At 39.7% G+C, this 21004-nt stretch overlaps 1 protein-coding gene across 22 annotated transcripts in view; it reads left to right on the top strand.

The window, feature by feature from the left end:
• CCSER2 (coiled-coil serine rich protein 2) overlaps positions 1 to 21004 on the top strand; it is a 48051-nt gene that overhangs the window by 7773 nt on the left and 19274 nt on the right. For 11 of the 22 annotated variants that reach the window (XM_034435363.3, XM_087871918.1, XM_087871912.1 and 8 more), the window contains 5 exons: positions 383 to 588; positions 10479 to 10569; positions 13290 to 13452; positions 14816 to 15005; positions 20193 to 20276. In XM_034435363.3, the coding sequence (XP_034291254.2) occupies positions 383 to 588; positions 10479 to 10569; positions 13290 to 13452; positions 14816 to 15005; positions 20193 to 20276 (734 nt within the window). Of the gene's footprint in view, positions 1 to 382; positions 589 to 8499; positions 8706 to 10478; positions 10570 to 12376; positions 12591 to 13289; positions 13453 to 14815; positions 15006 to 20192; positions 20277 to 21004 lie in introns of those variants that run through there. The other 11 variants (XM_087871910.1, XM_087871922.1, XM_034435366.3 and 8 more) reach the window with 3 other exon arrangements.

Genomic DNA, 21004 nt, shown 5'->3' with positions numbered 1-21004 from the left:
GTCCACTTGCTTTTTTCTGGATAAACTCTGGTCTGGGGAAGCTGGTTCAGGTTCAGTAACCACAGTCAGTAACCAAGACAAGCTTCCTTAAATGTGTGATTGTCGACTAGGGTAGTACATTGTGGGTTCCCAGCCTTTGGCTTAGTGGAATGGCATATGAAGGGCAGTTCTTTCCCCTTCAATAGGAGAAAGCTGAGCTTGTGTGGTTTAGCTTCCTGAATGGGTCGCAGAATACAATTGGAGAGCTGCTTTGATGTGATAAAAGTTTTCCTCAGTTCCTTAGTCCCGAAAAGGAAAGTACTGAAGTGTTAAATTAAGAATCTGTATACTGTATGTATTTGTAATTAGGGTTTTTTTAAAAAATGTTATTTTTTTATTTAAGAAGTAGATGACAAGAGTGAAACTGCCAAACTTCCCACTGGGAACAATGAAATTTCTTCGGAAATGGATTACAGAGCTGGTTCCTCTTTCGAGCTTTCCCCCTCTGACAGTTCAGATGGGACCTACATGTGGGATGAAGAAGGGCTGGAGCCCATTGGGAGTGTCCATCCGTGCGGCAGTTATGATTCTTCAGAAATGAACAGCATTGTATGTATTCTTTGTTTTTATATTATGAACAGCATTGTATGTATTCTCTGTGTACACACAGACAAACACACACGTGCATACACACACACTGATACATTATCAGTGCCATGCAAATATCTGTGTTGTATCTCACATTAACTCCATCTTTTTCTGAGAATTTCATGGCTGATGCAGCATGTACAAAGATCTCAGTTTGAATAAAACAGGAAATGAGAATAATTGGAGAAGTTAGAACCAGAGGGGAGACTGGTTAATATAACAAGCTGCCTTTATAAGATTGGTTGGTCTTTAAATGTAGAAATAAGTGCTTTTGCTTATATTGCTTTTGCAGTTGTAACTTACAAACTTGTTCAATTGTATTAAGATCCTGTCAGTGAATTAAAATACTGTAAGTGTTTGTTTGAAATATTTTAAATAAGAAAAATAGATAGCAGAGGTCCTGCTCTTCAAAATTCTTTGGAAGTGTTTTTGTAGCTCAAGAGCAAGAGTGGTCAGTCTTTTTCGAAAGACAGTTGCTTAGGATATTGTCGTGCAGGGTGCAGCTATCCAAGCTATTGAGAATATTCAGTGTTGTATATTTTTGTCTTTGACCAGTGGCCTATGGAAATTGAGGGTGCACTAGAAAGTTTGTGAATGCTTGATGTTAAGCAGAAAATCTTAATCTGGTGGGCACTGCACACCAGAACAACTAGACACAAGGACAGTTTTCCCCCAAATGCCATCACTCTGCTAAACAACTAATTCCCACAACACTGTCAAACTAGTTACTATGTCTGCATTACTATTTTCATCCTTCCTATTACCTATCTCCTCCCACTTATGACTATAACCATGTTGCTTGTATTTTTACGATTTATATTGTTCTGTTTGTTTCCTAGTATGATTTGATTGCTTTTTAGTAACCTATGACTTACTAAGTGTTATATCTTATAATTCTTGCTAAATGCATTTTTTTCTTTTTCCTTTTATGTACACTGAGCATATGCACCAAACACAAATTCCTTGTATGTCCAAACACACTTGGCCAATAAAGAATTTTATTTTCTATTTTTCTATTCTATTCTATTCTATTCTATTCTATTCTATTCTATTCTATTCTATTCTATTCTATTCTATTCTATTCTATTCTATTCTATGACTGATACCTTGTGGAAAGTGTAGAAAGTTTGAAAACTTTAATTCTTCCTTTGATGGAGAATGCTGATACTATATATGCTAATATCACATGCTAGTTTCTTAAGGTCCCACAGAAGCCTCCTCTTAATCCTCACAATATGAATTTTTCAGCTGTCCTGTTTGAAAACCCCCCCTCTAATTTAGTGATTGGCTTCTATCTGTAGGTAGTCCTCAACTTACAACTACAATTTTTGTTACTAAGTGAGACAGTTGTTAAGTGAAATTTTCCCCTATTTTACAGCCTTGTTTGCCAGGGTTGTTAAACAGATCACTGCAGTTATTAACGGTTAAGTGAATCTGGTTTCTTCATTGACTTGCCAGAAGGTTGCAAAAGGCGATCATGTGATCCTGGAACACTGCAACTGTCATGAGTACATGTCAGTTGCCAAGTGTCCAACTCTTAATCACGTGACCACAGGGACGTTGCAAAGGACATAAATGTGACAGTCATAAGTCACTTTTTTCAGTGTTGTTTTAACTTCAAACGGTCACTAAACAAATAGTTGTAAGTTGAAGCTACTCGCAATATCTTTCATAGTGAAATAAATGCAAAAAATTGAGGTTTTTTATTCTCTGATTGCCCTTTCTCTAGCACTTCCATTTTTTTTGATTTAACAGTACAGCTATCCCCATTGTTGCTTAATTCTTTTAGATATATTTTTGAAAAAAAAATTGTCATTTATCATTATAAATATATGAAACCTGAAAATTAGACAGGAGGGAATATTAATATGACATTAAGATTTATTAGATTAATACTCTGAACATTTTTCATTTTAAAGACTACGAGGATTCTTTTAAGAGTCTAGCTACAATATTTTATCTCTTGAGCAGTCAGAATTTTTATTTGGATTTCTGCAAGGTTGAGCAAGCTTATATTTTTTTCGAGTGGTTCATCATTTTTAGCAGTTGTATCAATTTTGTAACCCTGTTTTTGGTCTTTGGCCCCAATGGCAATAAAGAAACACAAACACAGAGGCTGAAATTGCCCACTGAAGAGATAAACGTGCTCGCTTTGAAAAAGTTAACTTTGTAAACTTCTAGTAATATCTTGTTACCATCCACTAACTTTTCATTTTACTAAACAGGCTTAGAAATTTAAGACACAATCTTTCTCTTTTAGGAGCTGAAATATAAACACTAATGGGAATGTCCATATACAGTAGTGGCCAAAATTGTGGAAACCTTTTGGGAAAAGTGTATTTTTGAGGTTTGATGGCTTATAACACCACTCTTTTTTGGGGAAATTTCAAGATAATCCTATTCCACTGCTGGAATGGCCTGGGAATAGGCCAGACCTTAACCCAATTGAAAATCTATGGAGCCGACTAAAAAACTTGCTAGTCAGAAGTGACCCAGCAATAAAACCCAGTTAATAGAAGCCATCATTCAATCTTGGTTTCACATGATAACAGCTGCAGAACTAAAAGACTTGGTTCACTCCATGGGAAGATGTTGTAAGGCTGCAATTCATGCTAAAGGTTACCCAATTAACTATTACAGTAACTGACATGGTGATAATTTTTGTATATCTCGTTTTTTCCTAAGTGTTTCACTTTTCTTCTTTATACTGTAGCTGCTATTCTAATAGCAAATCCTTCATAAGAGTTATTGCATTACATTCTTGATTAAATTATCTTTCCATTGATATATAATTTTATGGTACTACTCCCCCAAAAAGTGGTGTTATTAGCTAGTTTTAGAAAATACACTTTTCCCAAATGGTTTCCACAGTTTTGGCCACTACTATTAATACAGTCCTGTATTTGAAAACACGGTGTGTTAAGCTGCCTGAAAAAGTCTAGGTGATTTTTGGTGCAACTTCTCTCTCCTTCCCAAATTTAAATACAGTTGAGACTGTATGATGTTGAATATTTTAAGCAGTTCTTTAGAAATGTTGTGAGTAGAGGCTAGGTGGCAGCACAACAGTGTGCAATAACTGGTGTAAACATTGCATGTCAGACTGATGTCATATTTCCTCTTTCTGATTATGTAATTAACTTGGCAACAGTAGTACCAATATTCACAACTGTATTTATTTATTTGTTCCTGAAACAAATGAAGTTAACTGTATGCTTCACTGATCACATGTGCTTACAGTTTGTGCCAAATATCCAATTGCCTAGAATTTAGCCTACTTTGCATGTCTATCTTTCTAAAATATATCTTGATTAAAATGGCCTCGTTTGTAGAATTCTGACACTAGATCCAAAATGCCATTATGGCTGTTTTGTGCCACCTAGAAAGCAATCTATGTTGTTATCCACAGGTAATAGGAATACCATGGCATAGATGCACATGTCATTTGAGAAATATATATGCTTTTGTAATTAAGAAGCAGACGTTTTAACTGCTGTGTCTTCTTAGCACAGGGGTCTCCAACCTTGGCAACTTTACGACTTGTGGACAAGTCCACAAGTCTTAAAGTTGCCAAGGTTGGAGACCCCTGTGCTAAGAAATGAAAATGGCAGTATCCGTATCTGTCAATGTATTCTATTTTGTCACACTTTACAATTTGGTTCATTCAAAGTGGCCCTGTGTGTTCGTAGTATTAAAACAGAAATGTTCTGTGGGCATGCAATAAATATTTTCTTGCATAGAGCCTCTGCCTAAAAAGTAAGAGTGTTCTCTGTTTAATTTTAGTTTACATACTAAATGCAGATAAAAGAGTATACATTTTAAAATATTCCTTCAGTGCAAATTTATATAAAGAGGGCATTCAACAATCTGTAATAATCCCCCTGAAGATATTAGTGCTTTGTGCATTAAAGAATCAGGGGAAGGGGGTTAATTTTGATGTGGCAAAATTTGCAAGGGAGCAGAATGATCAACACAGGGCAACAATGTGTAATTATAAAGGAGAAAAGGGAGTTGGCATAATCTTCCTTATGGCTTATTATTCAATTAATTGTTGCATGAGTGATGATGTAAGGGCCAGGGCATCCATTTTCTCAGGTATACAGAGATAGCTGGTTACAACAAGCCAGGGAGACAAGTCAGGTAATAACACAATTTAAAAAGAAGAAGAAGAGAAGAAACATGACTTCTCTTACTTTTTAATCCTCATTTTATTTGTAAATCATGGGAATCCTAATTGCAGAAAGCAGAAATCCATCCATCTATCTTGACAATAGTAATATTCTTAGTACGAGGCATTTCTAGAGACCTTACTTTGTGAGACAGCCTGTTGCTCAAAAACGCAGTAGTAGTTAAGCTGAGTCAAAAGTGTAGGGGGTTAGCACCCACCCCCCTCCTAGAAGAATGAAATATTTTAGGAAATATTAAAAAGGCAGAATATTATACCTCCCTGGATGAGAAAAGAAGAAATACGTTTAAAGACAAAGCAGCAGCTCCCTGCCCCACCAGATCCAGGGTGATGGAATTAAGACATGGCCCTCAGGATATAATAGGATTAGCCCTCTACCCATCTAGCAACAGAACTCACCACATGGCACCTGGGGAGATTGCATCACTCCGCAAGATTCAACCAAGCCTGGGACTCAAGACAACTTACAAAGTTACCCCTGCATGGCCCCATGGAAGTTTGACAACCAATCAGAATATATTTTTTACACAGGAACAGGAAGCTCCAAGGCGGGGCTCAAGAGGGGGTATAAATCTCTCTCTCTCTCTCTCTCTCACCCATGTGCTCATTTTGCCCAGGACCTCAAACCACTTAGTCCTGTTCACCATTAAACCATCTTTCCAAATAGCCTCCATGTTTCCAGTGTCTTTCTCCCCACTTGGAACTGAACCCAGATGGATATTTCTTCCAACAAAAGTCTTCAATGGTTTTTTGAGCATTTATTCTCCCTGCCTGCTCAATAAAAACGGAGTACAAATTCGAGATTTAGTCACGATTTGTACCTTATAAAATATGGACCCTGGCTTTTTTTTAAACTTTAGCTATGCTGGCTGGAGAATTCTGGGAGTTGAAGTTCACAAGTCTTAAAGCTGCCAAGTTTGAAGACCTCTGGCATACACAAACATTTGACTACCATCCAGTGGTGAAATGTAAAATTTGTTACTACAGGTTCTGTGGGCGTGGCTTGGTAGGGGGGTAATGGGTGGGCGTGGCCAACTTTTTTTTTTTACTTTTTTACTTTTAAAAGCATTTTTTCTACAACCTTAAGAGATTGCAGAAAAAAAATGCTTTTAAAAGCCTCTGACGATCCCAGCTGAGCCACGTGATCATCAGAGGCTTTTTTTTTTTACTTTTAAAAGCATTTTTTGGTCGAAGAGGTTGTAGAAAAAATACTTTTAAAAGTTAAAAAAAAAGCCTCTGATGATCGCGTGGCTCAGCTGGGCATGGGGGTTGGGCAGGGATTTTTGCTACAGGTTCTCCAAACCATCCGCTGCCATCGCTACCGGATCGGGCGATTCGGTCTGAACTGGGAGCATTTCACCCCTGCTACCATCCTGTTACATTTATGGGTTGGATATCTTAATTATCTATCAAATGCAAGGCTCAAGCAAGGCTTGAGATGATTTTTCTGGAGTTTCTTTCTTTTTTTTTTTCTTTTTTTGTTAAAAAAGAAACGTGTATTGCTCTGCTGCTTTTCCACCTAGAAACCTGTCAACATTTTTGCTTTCAACCAATTAAAGCTGTACATTTTTCTTATTGTGTGAAGATGACCTTTTGCAGTAAGCAACCTGCAGGATTGTAGAGGTCATTCTGTGTCACGCTGAGCAAAAACAAGCCTATGAAAAGAATGTGGCTGGAATCTCAGTCGATGACGATCAGTCTTATTCAGAATAAAGCAATAAATTTGTTTTTAGAAACTCACCCTGGAAGAATGAAATGAAGAGATTGTTTTTATTGCAAGTGTAAGAAGCCATAATGAAGAATCTCTATTTTAAACTCAAGGATATTTTAATGGACTTAATTTATAATTCCAAATGCTCTGAATTACTATTTATGAATTACCTATTACATTGGTATTATTACAGTAGTTTAACAAAGCAGTAGAAAAAGGAGAAAGACTGGAAAAAAAACTTATTTTCATGCAAAAAAGGCAGTGATCTAATGGCTTTAAAGAATATCAGGAACATGGAGATCTCATTTATTATGGATTGCTACTATACTCTCTAATTTGAATTTTTTTAATGAAACATATTTTTCCTTACATCTGATAATTAGTATATAGCAATTAGAGATCCTGCAGTAGTTCAGAGTTAATTTGGAATAAATGCTGTGGAGTTATAGCGACACAGGTACAGCATTTCTCTCTGGCCTCTTAAAGCAGTCATGTCAGTCTCCAGGGTTACACAGCTGTCAATTCTTTATTATTATATTTATTATTTATTATATTTTTTTTATACCGCCCTTCTCCTGAAGGACTCAGGGCGGTGAACAGCCATAATAAAACAATATACAAGACAAATTTAAAAACCATATTAAAATAATTCAGTTTTGGCTGAATTTAAAATTCCCATTCTAAAACCCTTATAAAACCATATTTAAAACCCGATTAAAATTATTGTCCCATCATCAATTCTGAAGAAGAGGGGGCTACTTTAATAAGTCACAACTAAATGTTGCATTTGCTCTCTAGCCCATTCCCAAGTATCATTTCTGAATTACATCTGAACCACCTCCATGACATTGCCATGACATCTATGAATGTGGGGCCCTTGATGCTCTCTGACCTTGGTTGTTTTCTTGCATGCGTTTCATTACCCAAATTAGATAACATGATCGGTGCTAGAAGGGAGAAAGGTTGGCACTCAACCTTCTAGCACTGATGATGCCACCTAGTTGGGTAATGAAATGTCTGCCAGGAAACAACCAAGGTCAGAGAGCACTCCTCATTTCAACTCTACACTACCAATATTCTCCTTTTTTTTTTTTTTTTAATTTGATTTATATGCCGCCCGTCTCTGGAGACTCAGGGTGGCTTACAATGCGCTAAGCAATAGCCTTCATCCTTTTTGTATATTTATACAAAGTCAGCTTATTGCCCCCACAACTGGGTCCTCAATTTACCTACCTTAGAAAGGATGGAAGGCTGAGTCAACCTTGAGCCTGGCGAGATTCGAACCTGCAGTAATTGCAGGCAGCTGGTTTTAATAACAGGGTGCTTTAGACCACTGTACTACCAAGGCTCTTGGTAGTACAGTGGTCGTGGTGGGACACGGTGGCTCAGTGGCTAAGACGCTGAGATTGTCGATTGAAAGGTCGGCAGTTCAGCGGTTCAAATCCCTAGTGCCACGTAACGGGATGAGCTCCCGTTACTTGTCCCAGCTTCTGCCAACCTAGCAGTTCGAAAGCACGTAAAAAAAAATGCAAGTAGAAAAACAGGGACCACCTTTGGTGGGAAGGTAACAGCGTTCCGTGCGCCTTTGGCGTTGAGTCATACTGGCCACATGACCACGGAGACGTCTTCGGACAACGCTGGCTCTTCGTCTTTGAAACAGAGATGAAAACTGCCCCCTAGAGTCGGGAACGACTAGCACATATGTGCGAGGGGAACCTTTACCTTATGCTTAAACATTAAACACTTTTCCATTTCAAAAGTATGGGCAAATGACCCCAAATCATGAAGAAATAGCAGTGACCAGAAACTTGCCAAAGTTTGGTTTGGAGGAATGATTTCCACAACTGTAGTTGAGCAAAAGTCATTGTGCATTTTTTTTCCCCTTGGCTTCCTAGAGTCAATAAGAGGATAAAGAGTAAGGTTTGTTTCTCACCATGGCAACTGACATCCCTCTCCATGTGATTGTTTGGCTAGCCTCAGGCAGACTGGCAATGTGGTGGCAGTCAGTGGTTGCACCTCTGTGATTGGATACAGGCTGGGAGGTGGTCTTGAATCCCCCCCCAGGGTTGCTATGGCAACGGCAGTAATAAGCTTAAACCCAGCCTCTGCGTCTTGTCCCTGGTCTCCCTTCCTTGAGAAGTATTTTATTTTAATCATTCGTCATCTTTATTTTCTTTCCTAAAGGTATGGGACCTGCTTCACCGTTCAGCTGTGATGTAATGTAGAAGAGCAATTCTCTATGTATGGATAGGTTAATATCCAGCACTATTTGATGGCTTTTTGTAAACTTAAAATATGTTGACTGGCCCCCTTTTTTTTAAAAAAAGAAAAGAAATACTGCCGTTTTGACTGTCATCCCTTTTGTAAATTAGTGGGGAAGATACAACTTTATCTGCTGCTGCTTCACTCAGTTAGTACAAAGACCTTGAAATCTACAATGTGCTAGAATGAAAGAAATGAGTTTATTAATTCAGTTTACCCTTTTCTCTTTAAGGGACGAGTGAAATATCAATTGAGGGGAGGAGTTTACTGTAAAATATTAATGGGGCTGTAGTAATATTTCATTTCTACATTCGATTACGATGTTCTGATAGTTGTGAAAAGTCCTAGTTGCTTATTAAATCCAAAGACAAATTTCTTGTGTGTCCAATCACGCTTGGCCAATAAAGAATTCTATTCTATTCTATTCTATTCTATTCTATTCTATTCTATTCTATTCTATTCTATTCTATTCTAAATTGTAGTTTGTAAAGGTAATAACAGCGTTCAGAGAGACACATCTATCACCTGTGAAACCAGAAACATTTTAAAAACTTAATAAAAGTTTTCATAAATGCCTTTTGTCCCAGTACTGGGGACTAGTCTAATGGACATAGTTTTATTGACGCTATTGGGATATTTCTTCAAGGCCAATAATCAAATATATGCAAATCAAATGTATTACCTTCCAAATCCTTGGTTTTGTACCTGGAAAATATGATGGCTCCCCTGTGCTGCTTTATCTGTTTTTAACGTCCTTTATGTGATTTTCATAGCCCTTCCCCCATTTTAGTCCAATAATATTAAGAACATTCATAGAGATGCTTGATTAATTGAATGTCCTCAAGTCGCTTGCAACTCTTAATGACCACCTAGGTCAGGGGTGTCAAACTCAAGGCTCTTAGAAGTGCTTAGATCTGGCCTGCGAGGCCGCCCTGGAAACAGTAGACCAGCCTGTAGTGTTTCTGCCAGTGAAAATGGGCTCCTGAGCGCCATTTTCATCTGCCATGGCCTCCTGCAACCCTCTGCCTCCCGAGCTCCGTTTTCGCTGGCAGAGCGCTCAGGCCATCACAGGCGCCTCCAACAGGAGTGACGTCGAGCTGGCCATGCCCCCCCTCCCCTGGCCCCCCGAGGTCAAACACAACCCTGATGCGGCCCTCAATGAAATTGAGTTTGACACCCCTGACCTAGGTAGATTTTCTCCATGAGGATCCATCCCTTATTATTGTGTTCTTCCAAGTCTCCCAGTGGTTCCCAGTGCCAGCATAATTGAGTCCCCCCTCCTTGTTGCTGGTCATCTCTTCCTTACTTTCCTAGACATATTTTAGCATTTGAATATAATTGTATTATGTTTGTCATTGTAGCTTTAAATGATGTTTTATAGTTTACAAGTTTCTATAAGTTAATGCTGAAATGGGTGTAATTTTTCCTTCTTGTATTTTACGCTGGACTATGGCCGAAATAAAAGATCTGTTTTAACCTGAATACTTAGCACCTATTTGAAGAGGCCTGGGGGTTAATTATTGCTTTTCACTTCAATACTAGCTGTGCTGGATAGTTGGAAGCTGCTCTGATCATTGACCATGATAAAGTTCTCTTCTGTAGTTGCAGAAACTTTCAAACTGCATGTGTGTTAGTCGGACTTCGAGAAACACAGTCCAGTGGGCTCAGCTTGAAGCCATTTCTCGTTCCTTGCAGGATATCCTGAACAACCTTGAGTCCTGTGATCTTGAAGATGATGATCTTATGCTTGATGTCGACTTACCTGAGGACACACCCTGTGATAATGGTTAGTGAAAGGATCCTTCTGAAGTGTTCTGACCCAGGCCCAAGTAGGTAGTAATCGACGCAAACAGTTCCAAAACAAACAGACTTTATTAGAACAGCTGAGAATTAACTCATTCTCAGCATAGTCCAAACTAAATTAAAACAAACTCTTCATAACACAAATTCTTCAGTCTAATCACCAACCTTGGTATAATTAGGCAAACTGCCAAAGGCTTCTCTTGGCAAAAGTTCAGAAGCAGAAGACGCCGACCAGAGATAAGTGCAGCAAGACTATCAACATTGTTTTCCGACAAAGAGCCCAAGAGCCGTTGCTGGCCTTTTAAGCCTTATGGAAGGGGCCAATCATCTCTTGGTCCTACTCCCGAGTCGTCCTCTCTGCTTTAGCTGCTCTTGCCTTCTGGCAGCTCTTCTCATACGTGCACTAGGAACAGGCTCCTCCTGTTCCTCTGCCTCTCTACTGTCAGCCTCTGGAGGCTCCAGAGTCTGCACATCACTCCCCAATGGCCCTGGCCCCATCTCTGCCTCTGACGAAGAGCCCTCATCCAGGCCTTCCCCAGCCTCGAGGACTGGCCCATGTTCTTCCTCAGCCTCATCGCTGTCTGACTCCGCTGCCAGGTCCTCAGGCTGCTGGCAGACCATAACATGAAGTGTCTGGAGTCTGTATTACTGATGCTACTTTGATCTCAGCTTTGATTTCTATTAAGCCAAGAAAACCAACAACTATAGAGTGGTCATCCCGTGAAATCTGTAGGACACCAAGGCTGTGCCTATATAGAGGCATTTATCTCAGGGTACCTCAGGGCTGACCAACCTTGGCAACTTTTAAGATTTGTGGATATCTATGGAGATTCTCAGTCATCCAGGCCATGGTTGTCCCAAAGGTTCTGGGAGTTGAAGTCTACAAATCTTATCCCAAAGGTGCTTTTTCAAGAGCAACTGGATGTTCTGGTTTTGCTTTGAAGACGTTTCACTTCTTCTTGGATGAAAAGCAAAACGTCTTCCAAGCAAAACCAGGAAGTCCAGTTGCCTCTTGAAAAAGCACCTTTGAGATAAGATTTGTGGATTTCAATTCCCAGAATTCCCAAAGGTGGCTGAGGAATTCTGGAAGGTGAAGTCTACAAGTCTTAAAGTTGCTGATGTGGATACCCCTGCCGTACGACTTCATTTTATGCCCAAGGAATGCAATGAATAATATCCCCACTGTTTAATTTTTCTGAAGTTTCTTAACAGAACAATACTTTTGAAACACTGTTTGCACAGAAGCCCGTTCAGAGATTTCTCAGCTTCTGTTTTTGTCTCATTTTTAGAGCCAGCATTTTCAGCTAAGTCTTTTTAAATTAGTTCTCACCGATGCTTTTGGTATAATAGGGTTAAAATTATAGTGTATCCTTTTGTTTGTTTGTTTGTTTTTTTAAAAAAAACACCAAAATCAACTAGCTAGATAAGTACACAGAAAACCTTTCTACAGTCTGGAACTTAAGTAACCAAACCTTTTAATTTTACATCCAGAGCAGAGTGATTAGAATTTCAGTGGAAGGTTAGGAAAAATCCGAAGAGAGCCAGCGTTGACTGTAGGTATAGACCGGGTTTCTTTTTTACTGGATGCATTCAAGTCTTGCTTTAATGTGGGTTCAGAAAACAGATCTTGGATTCAGTGGTCGCTTTCAACTCCCAAGATTCAGGAGTTAACTACATCTTGCCCGAAGACTGATTGACCCTAGCAAATGCTAAAGTAATTTGTAGGTTTGTAATTTTCTGGCTCCCTTTTGGAGCCTGTGATGGAACTTGCCCTCTATTTATAGCAATTGTTCTGTGGCAAGAAGTATGCAACTTGGAGGACGGGAGTTGTAAGTCACAGGGTCAAACTGGGCTGCTTTCCCAACTCTACGCAAGCAGGGAATGGTCAGGAAGGAAGGCCTGTTTGTTCCCGTCTTCTGCAAAACTATGAGTGGGCAGCCGAGCAACAGCTAGGAAAAGGGCCACGCAGCCAAGGCTTAGCCATGAGAAGAAAAACAGTTTTAGGTAAGTGGAAAGCTGAACGGGTTTCTTCAAACTTTTCTTCCCCCGCTGCGCTTCTTGGTTTGGCTTTTAAGATTTCCAAACAATTGCCTCATCCAGTTGTCAGAAACCAGACTGTTGTTTTGGGAGGCACTGACGGATGTGTTTTTTTTAGAAGTTTCATGTTGCATGGTAAAACGAGTGTTCTGAAACCTTTCCTTAATTAATAAAACTCTTCAAAGATAATGTTTCATCATTGATTATATAAGTGTAGGGGAAAATCCTTGCGAAGAATAGAGGCAGTTTTGTCTGCTTTAAGTTGTGTTCGGAGAGATAGCAAAGGAACGGCTTGATTCTTTATTCCTCATGCGGCTAAAGAAAGAATTTAAATTATTGAACTGCAGTAGCAGCTTTGCTATACTGGAAGCCAGTTAATTTAGCACAACTAGCATCGTATTTCTGTTGTTTGATGTGTTATGGAGAAGAAAACTTGAGTTTCACATCTTGATGTAAACTTGAGATTTATATCTTGCCTCTGATCATCATCATATTGTGAAATAAAATGTCATTTTTTATGCCCGACCTAATTTATGTGCAATTCCTTGACTTCATTATGGCCAACTGTGAGTTAACTAAGAGTGCCATCTGATACCTGTTTTGGTTTTTGTGTTGATACTAGTTCTGCTTAAATCAGAGTTGCTATATTTTCTTCTGTTGATACAGAGGAATATGACAATATGAACCGTTATGAGCGACCGGACAGAAATATTCGACAGCAGAAAGCAGAGGGACTCTGGAAGAGGACACCCCAGAGGTGGAATACTCAGGATCATTATCATCTTAGTCCCACTGAGCACTATTCCCACGTCCGAAATGATCTGAACAGGTGTGATTCTCAGAGGAGGAAAAGGTTGAAGGTTGGGGTTTGGGATCATTTCAGCAGCCATTAATCATTAGAAGTCCCCCCCCCCCGAGTTAAAAATCTACAGTGATTCTTAGAAAGAAAAGACAGCAGTCCAGAGAATTGTCAAATGTCCCTAACTCAGACAACAATCAACACCTTACCTTGAGGTTGAAATGGCTGTTTTCCATTCCTGATGGGCTACTTTAATCTTTCTGAAAAGATTTCAAACTCAGGGCAAAACAGTTGAAACGAGGCTGTTTCTCACTGAAAGCTTCTCCAAAGTGATTGCGACTGTGTTGAAGGTGAAATGTTCACCTTCACATTTGATATATAACACGCAATAGCCAAAACAAAAATGAGTCTATGAGAGTGAGTTATATGTATGATTTATCAATCAATGAGCGCTAATATTTTAAGATTGCACTTTGTGTGAAGATAACTGGATGGCCTACAAGGCAAGAGCAAGAATAATCATATTAAAAGCAAAACAACAAAATGTGTGTAGGACAGAACAAATGAAACAGTATAAATAAAAATGGTACATATATTTTTCAGTGCCTGGGAAAATAAGGCTTGACTGAGGGTGAAATACCAGTGACACAAGTGCAAGGTAAACTCTTGAGGGAAACCCTTGAAAGTTGGAAAGCCATCATAAAGGAGATCCACTGCCACAGCCAAACAGTTTTTCTGGCAGGGATTCAGAGCAGAGAACAACCATCTGATCTTGAGCAACTACAGTAGTGGCCAAAATTATAGAAAGCTTTTGGGAAAAGTGTATTTTCTAAAACCAGCTAATAACACCACTTTTTTTTTTTTTTTGGAGTAGTGGTACCATAAAATTATATATCAATGGAAAAACGAGATATACAAAAATTATCACCATGTCAGTTACTGTAATAGTTAGTTGGGTGACCTTTAGCATGAATTACAGCCTTACAACGTTTTCCCAGCGAGTGAACCAAGTCTTTTAGTTCTGCAGCTGTTCTAATGTGAAACCAAGATTGAATGATGGCTTCTATTAACTGGGTTTTATTGCTGGGTCGCTTCTGACTAACAAGTTTCTTTAGTCGGCTCCATAGATTTTAGTCGGGTTGAGGACTGGGCTATTCCCAGGCCATTCCAGCAGTGGAATAGGATTATCTTGAAACTTTAAAAAAAAAAAAAAAAGTGGTGTTATTAGCCATCAAATCTCAAAAATATACTTTTCCCATAAGGTTTCCACAATTTTGGCCACTACTGTAGATAGAATACTGCATTGCTCTTAATTCAATACAGAAATGCACTTCTCCTGTGGAGACTTAATAAACAAAGGTTCTTTACTAACACCCTCCAAACTCTGTTTCAGGGGTTGCAACTATGTCGAATCTCCCCCTGTCAGTCATCTCGAAGGCTATGGGGCATCAGGCTTGTATCCACCACTGAGGAGTTTGCCAGCAAATACTGTGGTCTTGGATGAAATGACCCTTCGGCATATGGTTCAAGAGTGCACAGCAGTGAAAACCCAGCTCTTAAAAATGAAAAGAATACTCCATCAGGTTAGTGAGGAGAAAAGGTAACATGTCATTACTTTTTTCTATTATGAAACTAAATATTTAATATTTAAAGACACTGAAGTTGGCTGCTGAAATAGTAATAAGCCCTAATGTCCTGGATCGTAGCATCTTGAATCGGAAATCCCTTGTTTTGGGTGTAAAAGGCACCGTCATTGAGCAAGATAGCTGTTTTGGGCAAGTTTTGGAAGTGTGCCAAGTGTACAAGCACTGTTGTGTACAGTACAAAATAGTCTGTTACAAACTTAATCCCTGTGCCCCGAAGAGTCTAATTTGCATTTCAGGTTTAGAAATGTTTTGAACTAGCACATATGTGCGAGGGAAACCTTTACCTTTTACTTTACCTTCTAGTAGTAGTAGTAATAGTAAATATCCCCATTCCTGCAGAATGGAGGGTTGAGAGAAAGGTCATCCTGTCTGAGGAATGTCTTTTCCCAAATGCTGGGAATTGGGTTTTCAGGTTAATGGATGTTGCAGTGGATGGGGGTTTAGCAACCAGAGCATCACTTCGAATAGCAAGTATTTTTTAAATTGATTAAAACTCAAAATTTTAGTTCAGTTCTGCTTGAGATTCAGCTGGCTGGGAAATTCGGGAAGTTAATAATAATAATAATAACTTCCCCTAAACCACCCAAACATCCACACAACAGACCAAATAATACTGTCCAACAGCTCACTGATGGTGGCCCTTTAGTTCATTGTTGAGTGCAATTATAGCTGTGGGGTAAAAACTATTCAGAAAACGTGTGGTCTGAGTTTTAATTGTCCTGTATCTTCTGTCAGAAGGCAACAGACCAAAAAGGTTGTAAGCAGGATGGGAAGAATCTCTGAGAATGTTATGCAACTTCCTCAAACAGCGAGATTCAAAGATGTCATCCAGGGTTGGTAGCTGGAGCCCAATGGTATTGTGGGCAGTTTTAACGATTCTCTGTAGAGCTTTTTTGACCGCTACAGAGCTGCTCCCATACCATGCAAGAATGCCGTATGTCAGGACACTCTCAATGGTGCTGCGATAGGAGGACAGAAGTAGATGCTGAGATAGATTTATCTTCCTGAGCATTCTCAGGAAGTGCAGCCTCTTCTGTGCCTTCTTCACAAGCATGTTAGCATTCATAGTCCATGAGAGGTCCTCCGAGATATAAATGCCCAGAAATTTAAAACTACCAACCGTCTGCACCTCCTCACCATTTATGTACAATGGTAGATGTACATCTCTCTTCCTCCTGAAGTCAATTATAAGTTCTTTAGTTTTTGTGGTGTTAAATGTGAGATTATTTTCATTACACCATAATGTCAGCCCTTGTACTTCCTTCCTGTAAGCAGACTCATTGTTCTTATTAATGAGCCCCACCACCGTTGTGTCATCCGCAAATTTAATAATTGCGTTGGTGTTATAAGTTGAAGGCCACAGGTGTTAAAAGTTGCCATGGTTGGACAGCCCTGATCTTAACTGCCGTAGGGAGCATTAAGGGGCTGGTTCTCATTCCTCACAGTCACAAATACTTTTGGCCTGGGAAAAGAGGATTAAAGTATCATAGCAGTATAAATCTGTTGGGTTCCTCCAGAGCTAATGCTGCCGCTTGCTGATTATGCTAATTGGAGTTGGAACATAAACTTATTAAACCATTCATGGCTCACATTGTGGCCCCAGCCGGGGAGAGGAATGTGGCCTGTTAACCAACAGGTTGTGATGTCAACCATGATGCCGTCTGTCTGAATACCAACGGTCAGCATTTGTGCTTCCAAAGGCAGCTCCGCAGCCCAAATTCCGGAAGACGGCTTCTTCCAGTTACTGTAGAAAATACATGAAGGAATATAGACCTCATAGAGGAAAAATAAAATTAGTAAAATGGGTTGCTGTCAATACCACGGGTATTTAAAACTTAGGGGGTAGTTTTAAAGCCACCCTTTTTAAATCACAGTTGTCTCATCTTGCAGACTGTTTTTCATAGAGAAGCTGATTTTCTCTTTCTTAAAATAAAAAAATAAACGTCAGAGGGAAAGGTTTTCTCCACATTGGCTTAATTTAATTTAATTTAATTTAATTTTTTTTTTTTAATTAGATTTATATGCCGCCCTTCTCCGGAGACTCAGGGCGGCTTACAATGCGTTAAGCAATAGCCTTCATACAAAGTCAGCTTATTGCCCCCACAAACTGGGTCCTTATTTCACCTACCTTAGAAAGGATGGAAGGCTGAGTCAACCTTGAGCCTGGTGAGATTCGAACTTACTAATTGCAGACAGCTGGAGTTAAATTACAATGCATTAGTCTGCTGAGCTATCCAGGCTCCTCCTAATTAAATTTATATGCTGCCCCTCTCCAAAGACTCAGGACGGCTCACAATACATTTTAAAAAATAATTATAAAAAAAACATTGAAAAATTAAAAACATTAAAAACTCATTCACGCCATTCACGGCTGGATCTCGCCAGATCACAAGAGTGAGATCAACGGCCCCAGGCCTGCTGGAAAAGCCAGGTCTTCACCGCTTTTTGGAAGGCCAATAGGGTGGGGATGGTCCGGACCTCAGGAGGCTTATTGGGCTAAGGCAGAGGTCTCCAAACTTGGCAGCTGTAAGACTTGTGGACTTCAACAGGAGCCTGGATAGCTCAACAGACAGAGCTCTGTAATTTAACAACAGCTGTCTGCAATTAAAGTAAGATCGAATCTCTCCAAGGCTCAAGGTTGACTCAGCCTTCCATCCTTTCTAAGGTAGGTGAGATGAGGACCCAGTTTGTGGGGGCAATAAGCTGACTTTGTATAAATATACAAAAGTATGAAGGCTATTGCTGAGCACATTGTAAGCCGCCCTGAGTCTCCGGAGAAGGGTGGCATATAAATCAAATAAAAAAAAAAACTCCCAGAGAATTCTGGGAGTCGAAGTCCACAAGTCTTACAGCTGCCAAGTTTGGCTAAGACCTGATCATCTACTCGAGGCCAAGAGCCTTTTAGTAGACAGAGACTTCAAGTGCTGCCTTTTGTAGACACCAAGACAAACACCTTGTTCCAGACCCAGCCTGGCATTTTCCTCTCTGGGAGAACACTGAGGAGATTTCCTCTCTTTTTTAAGCTCTATTTTAGAATGTTTGTGTGTTGTTGTTCAGTCACTAAGTTGTATCCCCACCCCATCCTCCATTCCTGGACTCTGACCAAACTCACATTCACTGCTACTGACTTAACCATTTCATCTTCTGCCGTCCCCTTCCCCTTTTGCCTCATCTGTGTACACGTTGCTTAAAAATGGGCATCCCCTGTTTCCAGTCATTGTGGTGCTAAAAGTCATAGAAGAGGCTTATGCCCCCCCCCCAAAAAAACAGATGTGGAACCACATCCCTTCTGGATCTAAACACACCCCAGATGGCCTCGTTTTTTGTTTTATTTTATTTGCAACACCACTTTTATTTATTTTTCTGCCTTTGATTCCTTAATAAAAGTATTGTCAGAAACTGTACAGATGTATCCCCACCCCTCCCATGCTAAAGTTCAAGCTGCTTCTTCTTCTGTTGTTGTTGCCCAGTATTTTAGACTGAAAACAGAGTGTAGCTTTTTCCAAGCTTTTCGTAGACCTGACAGGCTGCAGAAAAGGAAGAGGGTTTGTTTTCTCAAGTGATTAGGACAATGGAAGGAACGGATGCCTGAGAGGGCAGGACTAAGGGGAATTTTCTTCATGGCCATGTCTTGGCTCTGCCTTCTCAAGGAGAAGAGAAGCCTTAGTGGGCTTCAGCTTTTGGAGCTGAGGGTTCCTCAGGAAAGAGAGAAAAGCAAAGGGAGATTAAACAGGAGAGCAGTGCAAGGAGGCTGTGGGCGTCTGGAAAATACCCAGCAGAGGCAGTCGGGAGTATCCAGCCAGCTAGTTGAGGAATTCAGGATGGAATAGTTTCAGAAACCTCAAAAGGAGCAGATCCCCCAGAGGCCAGGTTGGAGAGGCCTATGTGTTGCAGAGGTAGGAAAGTGAGCCCCAGAGCAAGTAACCGAGACAAGGCTTCAAGCACTTGGCAAGCATCAAAAACAAAGAGCTCTTTGTATACTTAAAAATAGGCGCAGGCCTTTGCGCCATTGAAGGTAGGTTTAGAGCAGCCGCCAAGAAAAGGCAGATGAAAAACGAGTATCTAAATATCAGAAGAGTCTTAACTTGCTCCCAGTCTTGGGTCTGGCTAGTCTAAAGAAAAGAAGAATTAGGGGTGACATGATAGCAGTATTTCAGTATTAGAGGGGCTGCCACAAAGAGGAAGGGGTCAAATTGTTCTCCAAAGCACCAGAGGGCAGGACAAGAAATAATGGTTGGAAACTCATCAAAGAAAGAAACAACCTGTAATTAAGGAGAAACTTCCTAACAGCGAGGACAATTAACCAGTGGAACAGCTTGCCACCAGAAGTTGTAAATGCTCCAACACTGGAAGTTTTTAAGAAGATGTTGGATAACCATTTGTCTGAGATGGTGTAGGTTCTCCTGCTTCAGCAGGGGGCTGGAGTAGATGACCTCCAATGTCCCTTCCAGCTCTATTCTATTAGCCCATCTAGCAAAAGTCAAAGTGTGGGACTGGCTGCAGTTAATGGGCCCTGCAGTAACCCTTGAAGGCCCAGAAGGGGGGTTTCATGCTGGCTGTGGTTGTAAAAGGCCCAGGAGAAGCAACGGTATCCAGTAATTATGAAGAGCTAAATCAGCCAACCAGAAATGACTGCCAGTGATGGCAGCAAGCCACAGCGGTTGTGAGGATGGACTCTCCTCCAGGCTGCCTCTGAGTTGACAAGGTCTTGGAATAAGTTGCTTTATTTCATTGCTTTGGTCAGCAGAGGGGAGAGAAAATGTGTAATTCTTGCAAGGATATCAAAGGCCATTACAGAAACTCTGGGCAGTTGTGTTAAATTGTTGATTCCTATTGCTTTTCTGTTTGTTGGCTTATTTTATAGTTTGGACTTACTGTAGGATCTGTCCCTCATGGAGAATTTGGGAAAAGAAGGCAGCTGATAAAGGTTTTCTGATTTTAGTTGAAAAAATGAAATTTCTGGGTTATTCTTCATGCAACTATCCACTTACACTCCTTCCTTTTGTTTATGTTAGATTGTTCAACTGGGGTTTAAAATTTTTAAGCCTTAATTTCCTAAGTCTCGCTATCTTTGTAAGATTTAGATGCTCAAAACAACAACAAAAAAATGTTGCTCTTTTGCAGAATGATGAAAACATGTCACTGCACAACATCACACTCCCAGTGCCATCAAGTCCAGAAGAGGTGGAACCTGAACCAACATATAAGGTAATTGGAGATGAGACCTTAAAATGGAATTGCCCAGGATATTGAAGAGGCTTGGTTCTGCTAGGAAAATCACACCAGACAGATCACAGATATACAATCTAATATCTGTTCTAAACTATTTATATGTTTTATTTAAATAATTCCAAGCTGCATGTTTTTCTCAGGGTTGGGATGCTTGTACTATCATCTTAAGTCCCCAAAATAGATTAGGCACTTAAATAAAACTATTTTAAAAGGATCCGTGTAGAGACATAGAATTTAAGGCAATAACGTAGAACAGGAACAGAGGTTAATTAAAATAAATGGGCATACAAAATTATTTAAAAATCGGACAACACATAATAGAATAGACCTCTCTAATTAATACTTTTAAACATGTGAAAGTGAGAGAAATGCAAACACTGGAAGGCCTTTAAAAGTTAGATTAAAACATGAATATAAAAAACATCACAAACAAGTAATTTAATAGACTTGAGTGGGGAAAATGTCCAATTATTTAATTAATAATAAAACCGTAAATGTCTGAGCTATGATATAAATGAAGATTGTACATAGGCAGTCCCTAACTTATGTAATATTCCATTTTGGAAAGTATTGCACAATCCAGTTTTTCAGAATAAATTGAGTTATACTTCCTACATTTTTGGATGTGCTGTGTAAATTATCATATTTAATGTGTAGTTATAAATGTGGCATCCCCCAAAATGGCATAACTTTTTATGTAAGTC

This window comes from Pantherophis guttatus, chromosome 6 (assembly GCF_059756535.1).
Source record: "Pantherophis guttatus breed Tessera chromosome 6, ASM5975653v1, whole genome shotgun sequence".
Taxonomy (NCBI): Eukaryota; Metazoa; Chordata; class Lepidosauria; order Squamata; family Colubridae; genus Pantherophis; species Pantherophis guttatus.
This window is presented reverse-complemented; position numbering and strand designations above follow the sequence as displayed.